The sequence below is a fragment of the Malaclemys terrapin genome, chromosome 3 (genome assembly GCF_027887155.1).
Source record: "Malaclemys terrapin pileata isolate rMalTer1 chromosome 3, rMalTer1.hap1, whole genome shotgun sequence".
In the NCBI taxonomy this organism is placed as follows: domain Eukaryota; kingdom Metazoa; phylum Chordata; order Testudines; family Emydidae; genus Malaclemys; species Malaclemys terrapin.
Window position 1 is genome coordinate 65,714,685 of NC_071507.1, and position 18,850 is coordinate 65,733,534.

General features: G+C 42.6%; 2 protein-coding genes across 5 annotated transcripts in view; both read left to right on the forward strand.

Annotated features, from left to right (window-relative positions):
* HEATR5B (HEAT repeat containing 5B) overlaps positions 1 to 14,522 on the forward strand; it is a 90,671-nt gene extending 76,149 nt beyond the window's left edge. For both annotated transcript variants that reach the window (XM_054023343.1, XM_054023344.1), the window contains exons 32-36: positions 458 to 727; positions 2,098 to 2,322; positions 4,727 to 4,878; positions 5,400 to 5,613; positions 11,424 to 14,522. In XM_054023343.1, the coding sequence (XP_053879318.1) occupies positions 458 to 727; positions 2,098 to 2,322; positions 4,727 to 4,878; positions 5,400 to 5,613; positions 11,424 to 11,728 (1,166 nt within the window). In that variant the 3' untranslated portion in view covers positions 11,729 to 14,522. The remainder of the gene's footprint in view (positions 1 to 457; positions 728 to 2,097; positions 2,323 to 4,726; positions 4,879 to 5,399; positions 5,614 to 11,423) is intronic.
* A 2,418-nt stretch (positions 14,523 to 16,940) lies between these two features.
* Positions 16,941 to 18,850, forward strand: part of STRN (striatin) — a 107,725-nt gene continuing 105,815 nt past the window's right edge. The window contains exon 1 of one of the 3 annotated variants that reach the window (XM_054023345.1): positions 16,941 to 17,300. In XM_054023345.1, the coding sequence (XP_053879320.1) occupies positions 17,037 to 17,300 (264 nt within the window). In that variant the 5' untranslated portion in view covers positions 16,941 to 17,036. The remainder of the gene's footprint in view (positions 17,301 to 18,850) is intronic. The other 2 variants (XM_054023347.1, XM_054023346.1) reach the window with 2 other exon arrangements.

The window sequence follows — 18,850 nt, forward strand, 5'->3', positions numbered from 1 at the left end:
CACATTTCAGACTGGAATAGCACTTTAATATTTTTTCTACAAAAATCTTATTTGTTTATAACTAAGATAAAGAAAAAAAAACAATTCACACGACATTGTGCCTGGCAACATGCAGAAGTTGGCATCTTTTGATGATAATTTTACTACATGAGTTTTTTAAGAAGTATGAAACACAGCAACTGTTTTCAGACATTGTAATTATTAAATGTTATCAATTTCTGGGCTTGTTATGGAATTTTAAAGTCAATTGTTACAATCACAAAACCTTTAAGGCAATTTAAAACTCCTTCAGCACATTTTAACTTTAAAAGTATTTTTCTTAACCTGTGTGATCTGTCTGACATTATACATTAACGTGAACCTCTAGCTCTTCTCAAAGTATTATCTACCTTTCAGTGTATTTTATCTAATATTTATTTGGGTTTTTTACTATTTAACCAAATGTCTTTCACTGCAGATGAAGACGACATAAAGGAAAAAGAAACGTGTCTTGTGTTAGGAGAAGGTGGTGAGACTGGTGGCCTTGTGCCTGGAAAATCTCTCGTCTTTGCAGCCATGGAACTACTAATGTTTATCCTAGTACGGCACATGCCACATCTAAGCCCCAAAATGTCAGACTCTCCAAGTCATGTTTCTGCCAAACCCCAGCTCTCTGAAGAAAGTGCTCGCCTTGTGGCTGCCACAGTTACTATCCTATCTGACCTGCCTTCCCTGTGCTCTCCAGCCGGTACTCTACTATAACTTCATATGCATAAATGAATGGGTTTTATGAGAAATATAAGACAAATCCAGTCATTTGAAATGACCAAGTGACACAGTAGTAACTAAAAATGTTACCTCCGTTGCAGACCACTTTAAGTGAAGCTAATTTATTGATGGTGAGGTTTAGATTCTAGAGCAATTTAAGGGTGCCCGCTTTTCAGGTCACAGGACATCAGGAAACATGCAAAATCAAAATTTGCACTGTATGCCCTGTTCGTTCTAATACAGCAGAGGCCTCTCTCACGTCTGCAAGAAATTACATTGACATTGCAGATGTTTAGCACTTCTTGAGGTTGAGCCCTTAGTGAGGTGCAAAGTTAATAACAATTGTAGAGAAAATAATTTCTGAAAAATACTTGGCCTGTAGTCCAAATTAGTAATTAATGGATGGCAAATGTTTAGTTAAAAATAAAAAATTTCTATAAGCTAGCCCAGAGTCTTGCACTGCTGCCATGCAGGAGCCTATGATTTGATTCCTGGTCCCATTTTTTCTTGCTTTCAGGGATGACTGAGTAAAGGAGTGTTTGAGAAGGAGCATTCAGTAGTGACCTTTCAGACCAGTTAAGGAATTATATTGATGGCCGCTACAAGGAATTTTGGCCAGGTTTTCTCAGCCAGAAAGCTATCTGCCCAGACTCATGGCTTTAAGTATGAGCTGGGGGAAGGATAAGTACAAATTCTACGTGTATGGGCTCTTTTTAGTTCCAATTGGATGCAAAAGAAGCCCTAATCGGGGAAGAATCAGTTATTTATCTATTTTTGGTGCTTTGTGGCCCCCCATTACCATAATATCTGAGCATCTCACAGTTTTTACTGTATTTATCCCTTGTGAAGTAGGGAAGTATTATTATCCCCATTTCACAGATGGGAAACTGAGGCATAAAAAAGGCTAGGTGACTTGCCCAAGCTTATACAGGAAGTCTGGGCAGAGGAAAGAATTGAACCTGCATCTCTCCAGTCCCAGACTAGTACCCTAACTACTGGACCATCCTTTCTCTCTTTAATGGATTTTTAAAAATCATTCCTTGTCAACCTAGAGCAGATTTTTAATGGCTGAGTTATAAATCCCTGAATTGCTGACAGCTTTTTAACTACATTAACACAAATGACTCCAAATGAAGTAAATTGTCATATAATATATTTGGATTATAATAAGATGTTTCTTAATTGTTAAAATATTATTGAATTATATTTACAACCACATAAATAAATTATAGTACATTTTGGTATATCTATTTCTAGCAAGAGATGTTCCACTAAGGAAATATAAAGAAGTTGTGGACCATACCTGGTGTTAGAATTAACTGCAAGAATGCACTTTATTTTTTATTTCAGGATGTATGACAATATTACCTACAATCCTGTTTCTGATTACAAGAGTATTGAAGGAAACTGCAGTAAAATCAGTGGATAATCAGGTCTCACCACCAGTCAGTGCAACTCTTCAGGCGATAAAAACTATTGTAACTCTTCCAATGGCCAAGACTGAGGAAACTCATAAGCAATGGACCAGTCTTATCCGCAGCACACTGGCATCTGTCTTGGAATACTCCCAACCAGGTAAGCAGTTTACTCTCAACCAGTTGAGCATCTTAAAGCTAAAGCTTCTGTTATGGAGAAGTGAATATTACGTGTTTTTATATAATATAATATAGGCTACATATCAGGTTAGGATTATGGGGACGAAAGCTGTGATTAACATAGCATAGCTTGTAAAACTGAGAAAAGATCTAAGTGCTAACACAAGCCTGCCTAACTCTCTGCATTATAGTGAATTGTGTATGTAATGCTGAATACAATGCCGATTTTAGAATAATACAGCCTCATCTCAGGGCAGCACACTTCATCTTCATCCTTCTTGACCTCTCAGCTGTCTTTGGCAATATTGATCATACTCTCTTTCTTGAAATCTTGTCCTTACTTGGCTTTTACAAATCAGTTCTCTTCTACCTCTCCACTCATTTCCTCAGTGTCTTTTTCAGCAGGCCTCCCACCCTTCTCCTGTTTCCATAGGTCTCTCATGGGGCTTGGCACACTTACCTTCTGTTTCTGTGCATTTTCTTTAGGTAACCTCATCAACTCACACAGCTTCAGTTACCACCTCTGTACCTTTGACTCACAAATTTACCTCTCCATTCCTGACCTGTCTCTCTTCTGCCAATCCTGCATCTCAGCCTGTCTCTCTGAAAACTCCTGGACGTCTCACAACCAGCTTAACTCCTTGTCTTCCTTCCCAAACTCTTCCTCACTTTCTGTTACTGTTGACAATCCATCCTCCCCCATGTCACCCATGCCCATAAACTAGGAATCATCTTTGATTATGCCCCTCTTTTCCTTTTACCCCAAAATATCTGCCTGCCCAGAGAGAATCAGATCTCAGCGACCAAAATGGCGCATAGGGAGAGAGCCAGTGTCTCAGGTAGTCAGAGCCATAATTGTATCGAGCTGTTTGCAGTAGATCAAACTCAATACCTGGAATTGTTGTTTAAGGAAACTGGAAGCCAGTGATGCTTTAAGAGAATCGGTATAATAGGCTTCATATAGTCATCATCATAGTGAGCGCTACAGTAATTCAGTGTGAAGGTAGTAAAGGCATGGATGACTGTGGCAAATTCACATCAGAGAATTGATCACAATATAGTCTAGCATAATACAGAGGGGTAAAAGACTAGCCACTGATATCACCAGGGAATCAAAGAGAAGTGAGAACCCAAAAGCATCTCCAGATTGTAAATCTCCTTGACAAAGGACTGAGTGACCCTTTCAGTAATGGGAAAAACCATACCGCTGCCACAACCCTTAGATGCTTCTCCTGGCCTACCAGCAGCATCACCATCTTGTCTGCACTGACTTCAATCAGCTTCCTCTAATCCAAGCGTCTTCTCTGCCCTAGAAGAACAAAGAGGCGGTACAATCCATGTTGTCTGACCCAAAAGAGAGATCCAGAGATGCATGTCATTTACCTACCAAGAGTATCTCTGCCAAAACCATCTCACTACACCCCCAAATAGCCTGAAATATAGATTGAACAGGAGGGTGGGGGAAGAGTTTGGCAGAAGTGGTCATGTGAAATCTGAAGGGCCAAGAGAGTAATTACACAATGCCCTCCTTTAAGATCTTTGAGAGGAAACAATCATTGGATTAAGGTTTCCAGGCCAAACCCATATTAATTTTCAGTGGCCTCTTTAGTTATATGTCTCATCAAACTTATTTCTCCCAACTTCACCTTGGCTCAAGGGCCACTTCCACAAGCAGCACTGACACTTATTGTAGACCTTTTGTGGACTTTAGGAGACTTCATTTAACTCCTTGCAAGGTGCATGCACTGAGGCAAGGTTTGCATGCCTTCAGTTCACTTTTCAGGACAGAATGAAGTTGCACACTTCACCAGTTTAGCAAAATGGATGGTGTGCTTTTAACAGGCTTATTAACACAGTCAAATCATAACTAATTTTCAGCAGAACACTAAAGAACCCTTCTCCTTAGTGCAGGCTACTCCCAATCTAGATTTTAGGTTTCTACATCCCAGCCATTTCAGCTGCAGAGGCTGTTTTGAAAGGGTTTGTAAGAGACTTGGGTATAATGGAGACAGTATTATGTTTTTCCCCCACCATCTTTCTGCTCAAAAATAGCATATTTGTATTTGCTTAAACTTTAAAAACAATAAAAATCTACCTGTGGTCAGAGACCAAGCATGAATAATTTTGGCTGCATAGGTGGAAATTTCAGGAAGTTTTAAGCAGTTTAAGATCATTAACTCTAGTCTAATCCTCTCTTTTAAACAACCTCAACTTTATCAGTCACTACCACTAATAGTAAAAATTTGTGACTGGTGGTGGTGAATTTGAGTGTAATTGAAGTTTTTTCTGGTACATCTCTTTGTTGTGAATTATTCTAGTACACTAGTACAAACTCCAAAACCTTTTCACAATAAGCTCAGCCTGCTTTTCTTTTTGTTTTTCAGAGGGCACTAAGTCTATTCTTGATGAAGTAAGCATGCTTACAGCGATTGCACTCTTCCTTTGGTCTGCAAGTACAGAAATAATTGGAGTGCAGTCCTTACAGAATGGCTGCATTAACAGATTTAAAAATGCATTGAATTCCTGTGATCCTTGGGTAAGCTCATCATGTGGGAGTGTGCACAATATTTTAAATGCTTGACACAACGTAACAAGGAATAACATTACATTTTCTGAATTCCCTGAAATCTATAATTTCTTCACTTCAAAAAGTAACCAGATCCTGCTTGTCAAATTAACAAATTAACCATCACAACTATTGCATCAATGGCAATTATAACAAAACGTGGCACTTTTGCAGTACAATTTTCAAGTTACTTGTGCCAAATTCTTGATTTATATAGATTTATAAAAGTTACATCTTTGTTAATGTAAGAAATTTTAGGAAGGAAAAGACCACTGGGCCAAAAAAATCTAGACCTTCTCTGGTTTATTTTAATATTACTTCCTCATAATGCTACTCCTGTTTCCATAGATAAAGATTAGGGCCCAAATTTGCAGTGATTCTCCTACTTATGTATGTACAAAATTTGTGTTTATATTACTTACTTGTACAAAACACATTTTGAGTGTGCAATTCAGGGATGCAGTTATCTGATTTGCATTTATCTTGATTAGGTTCAAGCCAAGTGTTATCAGCTGCTACTTTCTGTATTCCAACACACCAACCGTGCCCTGTCAACTCCATACATCCATTCATTGGCACCAATAATGGTTGAGAAACTGAAAGCTGTAGAAGGTAACCGTCTAATCAGCAACACAGAGCTATTAGCAGTCCAGGAAGGAATTAAAGTCCTTGAAACATTGGTTGCCCTTGGTGAGGAGCAGAATAGTAAGTATCTTTTTTTCTGTAGAACACTAATAACTCTGAAATACAACATTTTACATCAGGAATGTTGTAATTAGGGATTTGGTAGTGGAGCTGATACAGTTAAAATGGTGGTTGAAATTACGCAAAAACCTGTCCTTGTATTATAGCTTTACATGACAAGGGTTGTTGTATGCCAGGATTGCGCTAGCACTCCTACCTCTTGTGGTTGTAAAGAAAACTTCTAAATGTGGTGTAGTATTGTCTTCTTGTGCCTGCATATGGAAAAAAGTAAGAGAGAGCTGTGAACTGCTCCAATTGTTACCTCTTTCACTACTGACCATTTTAGTAGACCTATTGCCTATTTATCTAGGTATTTCTACCTATACTACACCCATCACCAAAGTTATTTGATTATCTTGAGAAACAGCTATGCTGGGTTTGGAAGGGCTGTTTGAAATTGTGGGCAAGTCTGCAGAGAGTAACATCACTTTCTTTCCGCAGAAAAGAATATTCATATAATATCTTAAAATTCAGTTAAGTTAAAAATGAATCCGCATTCGGAAACCGATTGACACCCGAGAGATATGTGTAAATAAGATTACTGTTTTCAACATATTCCCCGTGATATTCATCCATTTTAAAAACAAAAAACCCCACATACAATTGGCAGCACTTACTCAAGAGCCACTTTGGTTTTGGAATAGCTGAGCTGAGCAGGTGTGAAATGATAGACTAGTAGAAATGTATGGGGGGAAATTTGTCCAACGTCTGATTTTTGTTAACATTAGTTAGAGCCAAACATATCAGTCCCCCTACTTACATGAGAGCTCAATTCACATTTACCCCAAAATATGAGAACATAATGAGTAATATTCTGAAAAATCTTTTAACCAAAAATGTTTGTTACGAACTTAAAATTTATAGTCTAACATAATTATTTATTTTAAACAAAATAAAGCTGTAATTAGATTATTCAAAAAATCAGCAGCAATGACTGCTTTAGTTTACTTTTTATTTTTTTCCAAGAACAGTCTCTTCCTTGGGTTGCTGTCTCATCTGATCTCACAAGCTAAGCACACTTGGGCTTGTCAGAACTTGGATGGGAAACTTTTAGTGTCTTGGCAATTTAGTAGATGAGTCTTTCCTGAACCAGTGCACCAACACGGGGAGTGGGGGTTGGGGTGGGGGGAGGGGGCTGTTCTATTGGAGGTATAATCTTTCAAACAAAAAGTGGAACTAAGGTCCTAACGAAGTGTAGTCACTAAAGATACCAGGAAGCTCTTCACAAAAGTAATGGTAATAAATACTACTACTTTGTGTTTACAAGGCATGTTTTATTTTGGGCTCTCAAAGTACTATACAAATACATTTCAATCCCCCTGTGTGAGAGATTAATAGTATGCCCATTTTACAGATAGGGAAACAGATGCATAACAAGAATAAGTGATTTGCTGAAAATCATAGAATGAGTCAGTGACAAAGACTGGGTCTAGAATGCAGGAATTTTGATTAATAAAATCCTTACTCTCACCACTAAACCATACATTCAGAGTAAGAGGTATGCCAACGTCCTAGTCAAATTCCAAACATGGTAGCTCCCTACACTAACACAGGAACAAATCAACATCCCCTTAGAGCCCCGACCGGGGTTATTCTATCTACTACCTAAGATCCACAAACCTGGAAATCCTGGACACCCCATCATCTCGGGCATTGGCACTCTCACTGAAGGACTGTTTGGATATGTGGACTCCCTACTCAGACCCTACGCCACCAGCACTCCCAGCTATCTCCGTGACACCACAGATTTCCTGAGAAAACTACAATGCATTGGTGACACCATCCTAGCCACCATGGATGTAGAGGCTCGCTACACAAACATCCCCCACACAGATGGAATACAAGCTGTCAGGAACAGTATCCCTGATGATGACACAGCACACCTTACTGCTGAGCTCTGTGACTTTATCCTCACGCACAATTATTTCAAATTTGGTGACAATATATACCTCCAGACCAGTGGCACCGCTATTGGCACCCGCATGGCCCCACAATATGCCAACATTTTTATGGCTGACCTGGAACAACGCTTCCTCAGCTCTCGTCCACTCATGCCCCTTCTCTACCTACGCTATACTGATGACATCTTCATCATCTGGACCCATGGGAAGGAGACCCTGGAAGAATTCCACCATGATTTCAACAGCTTCCACCCCACCATCAACCTCAGCTTGGACCAATCTACACGGGAGGTCCACTTCCTAGACACCACCGTACAAATAAGCAATGGCCACATTAACACCATCCTATACCGAAAACCCACCGACCGCTACACCTACCTTCATGCCTCCAGCTTCCACCCTGGTCACACCAAACGATCCTCGTCTACAGCCAAGCACTGAGGTACAATCGCATCTGCTCCAACCCCTCAGACAGAGACCAACACCTACAAGATCTTCACCAAGCATTCTCAAAACTACGATACCCACACAAGGAAATAAAGAAACAAATCAACAGAGCCAGACGTGTATCCAGAAGACTCCTGCTACAAGACAGGCCCAAAAAAGAAACCAATAGAACTCCACTGGCCATCACCTACAGTCCTCAGCTTAAACCGCTCCAACGCATCATCAGTGATCTACAACCCATCCTGGACAATGATCCCTCTCTTTCTCCTCCCTCTTGGGAGGCAGGCCAGTCCTTGCCCATAGACAACCTGCCAACCTTAAGCATATTCTCACCAGCAACCATGCACCGCACCATAATAACTCTAACTCAGGAACCAACCCATGCAACAAACCTCGATGCCAACTCTGCCCACATATCTACACCAGCAACACCATCACAGGACCTAACCAGATCAGCTACAACATCACCGGCTCATTCACCTGCACGTCCACCAATGTTATATATGCCAGTAATGCCCCTCTGCTATGTACATTGGCCAAACTGGACAGTCACTACGCAAGAGGATAAATGGACACAAGTCAGATATGAGAAATGGCAATATACAAAAACCTGTAGGAGAACACTTCAACCTCCCTGGCCACACAATAGCAGATGTAAAGGTAGCCATCTTACAGCAAAAAAACTTCAGGACCAGACTCCAAAGAGAAACTGCTGAGCTCCAGTTCATTTGCAAATTTGACACCATCAGATCAGGATTAAACAAAGACTGTGAATGGCTGTCCAACTACAGAAGCAGTTTCTCCTCCCTTGGTGTTCACACCTCAACTGCTAGCAGAGCACCTCACCCTCCCTGATTGAACTAACCTCGTTATCTCCATACTGATTTATACCTGCCTCTGGAGATTTCCATTACTTGGATCTGAAAAAGTGAGGTTCTTACCCATGAAAGCTTATGCTCCCAATACTTCCGTTAGTCTTCAAGGTGCCACAAGACCCTCTGTTGCTTTTTACAGATTCAGACTAACACAGCTACCCCTCTGATACATGGTAGCTATATTATCCTACCAATACTTATATTTCCCTGCTGCATTTTCAAACTGATATGGAGGTACTCTTCACTTTGTGTCCTAAACTGGTATGTCATACTCCCCATGATGGGTGCTTTACAGAAGTAAGATGAAGTGATTTCTCAATCTTTAAAGTCCTGTAGGATCCTTTGAGGTACAAGATGCTGTACCAGTTTAACACATTTAGCAGTGAGCACTATCAGGCTGTGTACTAATCTCCCCAGTGAAGTGGCTGGAACAGAACCGAAGTGTATTAAACTCTAGGAAATGTGGAATACAGCCAAATCCTACACCGGCCAGGAAAAAGACTGGATGTCCTGAAAAAAGGTCTTCTGCATCTTAGACTCCTTTGATTTTATTATATTATACTGGTCTACAATTTTTGAGAAGTCGTCTGCTTCAGAGATAAAATGTGCTATTTATTCTGTATTTTGATGTGCTGAATTCAAATATGACAATTAAAACAACTGATTGGCTACTATTTCTAAGATATTTAAGTTTTTACATTTTATGTCTATGTATATTGTGTAGATAGTAGAGTTTTAATCATAAATTGTAAACCTAGGTCTTTTCATATGTTTATGGTTGCTTTACATGATAATATTTCACCTGTCTTGTTTATGTAACACTTTAAAAATCAGCAAAAGGGTTATATAAATAAAATTTATTATGAAACAAAAGGCAAAAACTATTATGTACATAGTTTAGTCCTATTCAGTGTCTACTCAGCACTTCTTGGCTTGTCTCTTGTATTCATTAAATGGAGCATCTCTTGTCACTGTCCAGCAATAGTCTGCAAGCATTGATGGGCTCCATTTGCCCAGATAGCGTTTCTCCATTGTTGCAATGCCCTGGTGAAATTGCTCGCCGTGCTCGTCGCTCACTGCTCCACAGTTCGGTGGGAAAAAAAATCTAGATGAGAGTGCAAAAAATGTATCTTTAGTGACATGTTGCAACCAAGGCTTTTGTATGCCTTGAGGAGGTTTTTCACCAACAACCTGTAGTTGTCTGCCTTGTTGTTTCTGAGAAAATGTATTGCCACTAACTGGAAGGCTTTCCATGCCGTCTTTTCCTTGCCACACAGTGCATGGTCAAATGCATTATCTCGAAGAAGTTCACGAATCTGAGGACCAACAAAGACACCTTCCTTTATCTTAGCTTCACTTAACCTTGGAAATTTTCCACGGAGGTACTTGAAAGCTGCTTGTGTTTTGTCAATGGCCTTGACAAAGTTCTTCATCAGACCCAGCTTGATGTGTAAGGGTGGTAACAAAATCTTCCTTGATTCAACAAGTGGTGGATGCTGAACACTTTTCCTCCCAGGCTCCAATGACTGTCGGAGTGGCCAGTCTTTCTTGATGTAGTGGGAATCTCTTGCACGACTATCCCATTCGCAGAGAAAACAGCAGTACTTTGTGTATCCAGTCTGCAGACCAAGCAAGAGAGCAACAACCTTCAAATCGCCACAAAGCTGCCACTGATGTTGGTCATAGTTTATGCACCTCAAAAGTTGTTTCATGTTGTCATAGGTTTCCTTCATATGGACTGCATGACCAACTGGAATTGATGGCAAAACATTGCCATTATGCAGTAAAACAGCTTTAAGACTCGTCTTCGATGAATCAATGAACAGTCTCCACTCATCTGGATCGTGAACGATGTTGAGGGCTGCCATCACACTATCGATGTTGTTGCAGGCTACAAGATCACCTTCCATGAGGAAGAATGGGACAAGATCCTTTTGATGGTCACGGAACATGGAAACCCTAACATCACCTGCCAGGAGATTCCACTGCTGTAGTCTAGAGCCCAACAGCTCTGCCTTACCCTTGGGTAGTTCCAAATCCCTGACAAGGTCATTCAGTTCACCTTGTGTTATGAGGTGTGGTTCAGAGGAGGAGGATGGGAGAAAATGTGGGTCCTGTGACATTGATGGTTCAGGACCAGAAGTTTCATCCTCTTCCTCTTCCTCGTCTGACTCAAGTGAGAATGAGTCCAGTCAAAGATGTATTTTAGTCATTTCTGGTTTAAATTGAGATCCCTTCCCTTTATAACTTACTTATCCTCCGCCATTTCCAAGTCAAGGGTCATATATACTGACCCAATAGCATATCTTGAAAACTAGAGCCAATCAACAATTTTAAGCATCATTTTTGTTCTCAGTGACCCAGAATTAGTAAAGTTTGACTACATTTATTTTAGAAGCATTTTGGCTGTAGAGCAGTGTTATTGCTGTGTTTGTTTTCAACTTTGACTGTAATGGCTCTTTTATAGGAACAGTATTATTGCCACAATTCATTTTCCATATAGTTTTTATTTCTAATCTATTATGCTTTTTTCTTCTTTCACTTTTAGGAGTCCAGTTGCTTGCTCTTCTAGTTCCAACTCTGATCTCTTATTTACTGAATGAAAATGCTTTTGCTTCTGCATCTACAATATCGAAAGATCTTCATGAATTTGCACTCCAGAATTTAATGCACATTGGTCCCCTCTACCCTCATGCTTTCAAGACAGTAATGGGAGCTGCTCCTGAATTGAAAATACGTCTAGAAACTGCAGTCCGAGCAAGTCAGGCCAGCAAAGCAAAAGCAGCTGCCAGGCAACCACCACCCACAATACATTCTGTCCCAACAATTAAACTTAAAACTAGCTTTTTTTGAATTATTTTGAGTTATTATTTTTGGGATCATACCTACAATTAAAAGTCAGAAGCACTACATCATTCCTTATGTGCTACTGCATATATGTTTGTATTTTGCATTGTTTGTATGTCAGAGGCAATCTAATAGCTTTATGTGTAATTACTTGAAATTTGTGCATTATAAGGGAAGTAGTGTTACAAGTATTTATATAAATTTTTAAGAAATTGATTTTGTTTGATCATATTTGTGAATCTATGTTATAAATTATCCACCAAAAAAGTATCATCTGTCCTACTAAATTGTGGTGTTTATTTTTAGAACACTGAGTCAAACCTAGCAAATGTAAGTGTTTTTAAAAGCTAGTTAATGCTATCCAACTGTTGTACCAGCACACTAACACAGCAGGGTTGGAGTGGGTGGAGAAACCAGTATTCGGTATTTACTATTTATCTTTGGAAATTTCAGGTGTAATAATCACTTTTTTCTTAAAAAACAAAAAAACACAAACCTAGTGAAGTTGGGGTGTATCAGATGTATAATTCATTTCAGGTCACATGAAATACAAAAAAAGCAGGAACTGGAAAAGATTGCAGTCTTTTCCAAGATAAACAAGCAAACATGCTGTCAAAATAAGATGTTATTAACTTTGTGGTATATCTCTTTCTTTCAGATCAGTTTCCATGCCCGAGAGTTAATAAATGGATTCAAAGAACCAACCCCCCTCCCCCATCTCTCACTAAGATAAATAAAAAGATGCATTGGAAATAAGGTTTATAAATGGGACCATATGCCATTTGCATTTCTGTGGCTCTGGAATTTGCCTGTTGCAAAGGCTCCTGTGGTAAACTATTTTCCTACTCTGCCCAGATTCCACAGTTCAGTGTTCTGCTTACTTTGCCTGGATTCTCAGAGGGAAGAGCACTGTTACCTGCTACAAGATTTGACTATAATGGGAGCCATTGGGCTGTTTCTCCTGCCAGACTTCACAAGGGGCTGGTGGAAAACCTTCTTCCTGCAGCCATAGGGAGGGGGCTAGAGCTCTCACACACCTTTCTTAGAGTCAGGAAGAGGTGAACGGCATAAGGCCATATACTCTGTGCATATCAGACCTACAATTTCTGGGAAGGGTCCTGATTTATTCAATGCAATAGTGCTGTTTTCCTGAAGTACAGTATTTTTATTGAATTATATGTTAATGCCTCTGTTCCTATCCATTTTAATAGTCAGCTGAAATCTCTGAATTTTAATGTCTTTTACACTGCTTTAGAATTCCCAGTTTGCCACATAAATCAGGGGCCCTTCCTATATAGGTTTGTTGTGTCATACAACCTATAGGGCTTTCATAATGAATGTAGGCATGTTTCTATCCCTCCATCTTTGTTGTCCATTCAGGTGTTCCTGGAACAAGTCAATGTACAAGTTATTTATATAATTTGAGAAGTGGATCCTAAAATTTCTATTGTTTGAACCTCACAATAAGAAATTAGTAGTAATCAGAATTTAATCGTATGATTGATATTTGGCTGAAATATGTATGGATTCTGATCTTGCCGTAGGTATTTACCCATCTCTTTCTTCTAAATAGCCACTGTGGTAGCCTTTCCTTTGAGCATCTGTGTAAGGGGAAGGGAAAGATCAACTGTAATTAAAACCAATTAACTAAGAACAAGATAGTTCTCTTTCACTCTGTCACAGTTAGTTTGTGCAAACTCTTTAACATAAAGTTATGTTTAGAAAAGCTTTTAATTCAGAATTGTTCTTGACCATTATTCAAGATCACAAAGAATGGTGTGAGCCCTGTTTTCCTGCAAACAGTTACTATAGGATGCATCTTTACTCCCACACCTAGTTCCACTAATGCAATAGGACTAGACATGAGCGTAAAGACACATAGAGTAATGAACTGTTTATAGAATGAAGCCCAAAGTGAGGAAAGAGTAGCAGCAAAGAATTATTTGCTTTATTCTTCCTTTCTATACATAGTGATTAAGTTAATTAAAATTTACAATATAATTCATAATTTCAAAGCTGAAACACTAAAAGCTTATTTGAATAAAAACGTACAAGCCTTTTAACATTTCATTAGGGAAGGTGAATTTCAAAAATGTGACAGCAAGATTTTTAGAGAAACCATACGAACATATAAAACAGCTGGAAGTGAGAAAAACAATATGATATGCTTTCTCTGATTGTTTCAGGTTAGTTTATGCTTACTGGGTTCCTATCCGTGCCATGCAACAAACATGTAGGAACCCCAATGAAATTGCTGGATTTTTTTTGTTGTGCATTGAGGACAAGTCTTCCCTTCTGTCATGAGCTATCTGCCAGTTTCTCTCTGGCTTGCCTGAACTAGCAGCAAGAATTCTTGTTGTTGTCTCCTAATTCCCCTAAAATAGTCTTTTTACCCTAGCACTTTTTTCCCAGTTAGAATTGAATGTCTTACTAAACAAGATGGCTGGAAACTCAGAAAAGGCAAAGAAACAAATCTTAAAATGCACGTTTAGAGCCAGCCAAGCAAAAGTGGGACGCCATAGGAAGCCAGTTTAAAAAAAAGTAAAATGGTTGAAAAATGTTAATTGAAGGGAAAACAGACACAGAGATTGAGGGATAAGGGAAAGGCAGGCGCAGATGAAAAGAAAGGCTTTTCCTCCACCACCTACAGACATACTGGGTTCTAATGCTCATTTAGAAACAAGCCTCTCAAGTTTCCTATCTACATTGTCCTGTCCTTTTCCTGCTCTTCAGGAAAAAAATTATTTTATATAATAATCTGGCACCAAACTTCATTTGATTAAAAGGCGAAGTAACTTGGCATGTCTTCCTTGCTTTTGTTCTTCCTCTCTTTTCCTCTCTCTGCCTTTCCCAGGTTTAATGGTCTTTTTTCAGTCTGGTTTTCCCCTCAATTAACTTATCCACTTCCCCTCTCCATTTTTCTTCTCTCTCTACTCTTTCCTGTTTTTCTCACCACCCTCCTTACTTTTGCTCCCTATGAGCTTGGTTTTCTCCAGCTCATATTTTCTCTCACCTCTCCTGCTTTTTCCATCTTCCTTGCTATACCTCATTCTCCTTTTTCTCTGTCTCCAAGCTCCTTCAGTTTTTTCCCCTCTGAGCCAGAGTGAAGAAATCACCTAGTATGCTCCTCTCTGTAGTTATAGTGATCTCTCTTACTGCTGGGCAAGGAAGCAGGCAAGCACTGGCCTTCTGAAGAAGTGATAGATGGCCATCAGCTAACCAGAAATATTGGTTTGAAAAGCTCAGCAACACGCCTAGTCTACAAAATACGGTGAAGGCTCTGGGACTACTCAGTGCCTTCACCATTGATGGGCCTGTAGAAATGCTCATCTTATGCCAAGACAGTATTGTTGGTGGCATATTGGGACTGTTGCTTACAGAGCTTGCAGCATTTTTTTAGTGGCCTCACATGTTCTCTGTCTTTTTAGCTTTCTTTTGGATTTGGCAATCCCATTCCTCTTAAGCAAGGCTTCTTTCATTAATATCTCTGTGAATCTGTAGTAGATCTTTGAGTGGCCCCAGGCTATGAGATAGGATGTGAGGGCCATGGCAGCTGCAGCAGAGTAGGAGGCTCTGGCTCTCCTCCTCAACCACCAGCTGGTGAATCCATCCCCTTGGCCCAGCTTCTCATGAGGAGCCAATTTTAAAAGTTTAGGCTCTCACTGTCCTTTCAGAGGAGGCTGTGGTTCCCACGAGACTTCCTGCAATATGATCCAGTGACCTTCCTCAGCATTCCCCCTCTAGGGAGAACAGAGGTTCCAGGACAAGCTTCCTTCTACTGCAGGTCTGTGGGGTGGCTTTACAGGTCTCAGCACTCCAGCTTTTCCTTCTGCTGCAGGGAAGAGCAGTCGTCAGAAGATCCTCCTGTGCTGAACCCTTACAGCTTCCAAAACTCCTCCTCCAGGTAGTTCATCCTAGAGTTTTCCTCCCTAAGGCTGAGGAGGAGGGGACTGCAGTGCACCATAATTTTCAGTGCCCAGTTCCCTGTCTCCATCCCCTTACAGTTGAGGAAAATGGCCCTTTCTACTCCAGCCATTTTTTAACAATGTAGTTTTATAACATGCTGGGTAAGGCCATGTCTACACTACAACATTGTCAATCTACAGCCAGCCACCGCAGTTATTAAATTGCTTGTGTGTGCACACTTGGCTCCTTGTGTTAGTGGTGCACAGCCTCATCAGGAGTACTTTATTGTATTGTCAGTGTGGGGCATAGTGGGATGGCTCCTGAAAGCCAGTAACAACGCAGTGTTTACACTGACACTGTGTTGAACTAACTACATTGACTGACTTTACATAGCTCAAAGAGCTGGTGTTACTAAATCAGCAGAGAGGCTGGGAACCAACTTTAAGTGAAGGCTGCTTATGTTGACCTAACCATGGGCTGTAGACTGAGCCGCATTGTGTTGTGCCTCCCTCTAGTACCTAGTCTTCAGAGACTACTGTAACCAGTGAACAGACTTGCTTCACTACCTCCCATGGTAAAGGCTGTTGATGGCCCTGAGTAGAAAGTGCCTGTACTGTGGATGCATCACTGAACAGACCTGCCTTAGCTTTATGCAAAGCTGCTTTTGCAGAAAATCTTGCCATGCTGCCGAGAAAGTGATTATTCTGGCTACAACTGCCAGCCTCTGTCTCTGACTGTCCTCTGTGCTAAAGTGTGCCACCCAGCCTTACAGAGGACAGGAGTAGTTCTCGTGATTAGGGGCTGGGGTGAAAAATGGTTAATTTCCTCTGGAATTTGTACATTTCTCACGGTGCTATTGACATGTGTGGCTCTGTACGTCTGTCTGATGCACTTGTCATGGGCCTCTGCCAGCTCCCAGGGAGCGAAGACACTTGGGGAGAGCGGTTGGTTTTGGGTCGAGGGTTACATGGATTGTCTCCTCCAGCCCCGGCTTTTGCGGGGTGGGAGGAACGGAAGTGGGTGAGGATCTGCCTGGAAGGCGCCTGCTCGCTCCTGGCCCTGGGGCAGAGCGCTTGTCTGAGGAGCCGACACAGGACCAGGAAAGCCAAGATGCTTTCTCTAGTGTGATTTCCGTTTCTCAGAACTGGGGAGTAGAGCAGCCGGCGACCGAGGGCGGGACAGAGTCAGACCCCGCCCTGTCTGTGCTCAGCTCCCCGGCAGAATGGCCCCAGAACTACATTTCCCAGAGTGCCGCGAGCCGGGCCGGTGCGGATCGCGCGCTGGAATTGTCCCCGCCGGGCCCCGGTAGCAGCCGGCGGGGGCGTCCTGTCAGGCGGTGACGGCGGGCGGGCGCGCCCAGGTTGTTGCTGCTGCCGGGACGCGGCGGCTGCGGGCGGCGGCTCCGGCCATGGACGAGCAGGCGGGGCCCGGCGTTTTCTTCAGCAACAACAACAACAACAACGCGCTGCTGCTGCCGCCGGGCGGGGCCGGGCCGGGGCTGGAGCCGGGGGAGGCGGCCGCGGGGGGCTCCTTGGCGGCGGCCGCCCCGGCCCCGGTGTCCGCGGCCCGGGCTCAGTACAGCGTCCCCGGGATCCTGCATTTCCTGCAGCACGAGTGGGGCCGCTTCGAGGCGGAGCGAGCCGAGTGGGAGGCGGAGCGGGCGGAGCTGCAGGTAACGTCGACCGTCTCCCGGGACCTGGGCCCGCCCCGCTGCGCCCGACTCCCAGCGCCGCGGGCCCGCTCCCCGGCCCGGCCGCCCCCCGTGCAGTGACTGCGAGGTCCGGCCGCTGTATGGGGGAGGCAGAGCCGCAGCCTGGAGCCCCTCGGACACCGCCCGTCCTCGCTGGCGTCTGAGCTGCCCCGCATCCCACCCCCCGGGAAAGGGCAGCGCTGGCAGCTCCGCCCCGGCCGCGCAGCGTGTGGGGGGCGTGACGCCTGCGCCCCTCAGCCCGACGCACCCGCACCGGGGAGGGGGGAGAGACCGCCACTGTCTCAGCGGTTGAGGTGGCAGGATGCTGAGCCTTATGTGCCCCAGGGCTTGGCAGCCGGGGGCACCCAGGTCACAGTGCTGCCCTAAGGCTCTGTCATGTCCTCTGTCAGTTTCACCTGTGAGCTGTGGCTGTTCTGCGGACCCCTGCTGCGCTGGGGCTTGGGGTGTCTGGTCCCACTCTCTCTTATTTCTCCCATTTTATCTTCCCTTGTTTCTTTGAATGGCTTCAGTTTCTTCCTGTCTCTTTCTTAAATTGAAGGGGAGGGAGGAGGAGTGATGCCATGTACTCTTCTGCTCTCCCTATGTGTGCTGAGAGAGGCTGAATCCTGGGCCCTGTCCATCCTAGAATAACTGGGACCATTAGTTCTCCAGCAGTGGTAGCAATGGTAGAAGGTGTAGCAGAGAAAAGACCTTGGCATCTTTATTTTCTACATTACAATTGTTGTTGTTCCTGACCGAAGATGACACCTGACAACAGTTTTATGTCTTGTGAGTATGGCTGTGGTTAAAAAGACTGATGCGAGAGTGCCAATCCTTGCTACATGAAGTGCCTAGGTAGCTGGATGCTGCCGCTGGTTACGACTGAGCCTCTGTACCTCAAGATCCATATGGTGGTTAATCTCGTATTGGGTAACCCCATCGTTGACTACTGCTTATATTACTATTGTACTGCTATTGTAGTATTGCCTACACTACACTACACTACACTACAGCTTCTGCTGTTGATGCTTCCCAGAATAGTTGCATAGTGAAGAAAGCATCCTAATTTTCCTGTGTAGACAAGGCCCAGACCTCTTAGCCTTCAGTTGGTCAGAGCAAGTTGCTAGGTAGAGGACCCTCATCCTCCCATCCCTTCCTAGGCTAAGGAGTTAGAGCTCTAGTCAGTCACAAACTATCTAGAGCCACTTCTCTCAGGCCATGTCTACACTAGCAAGCTTACAGCGGCACAGCTATACCAATGCAGCTGTGCCGCTGTAAGATCGCTCATGTAGCTGCTCTATGCCCATGGGAGAAGCTTCCCCCCCGCCCATACATAGCGCTGTCCACACCAGCACTTCTGTCAGTGTAACTTATGTCGGTCTGACGGGTGTTTTTTCACACCCCTGAGTGACATAAGTTATACTGACAAAAGTGCTAGTGTAGACATAGCCTCAGTGATTAGCATGCTGTAAGAACTGTAATAGGAGAGGGGTTTTTCCAACCATTTACAGGTGAGTTGCAAGAATGAATCT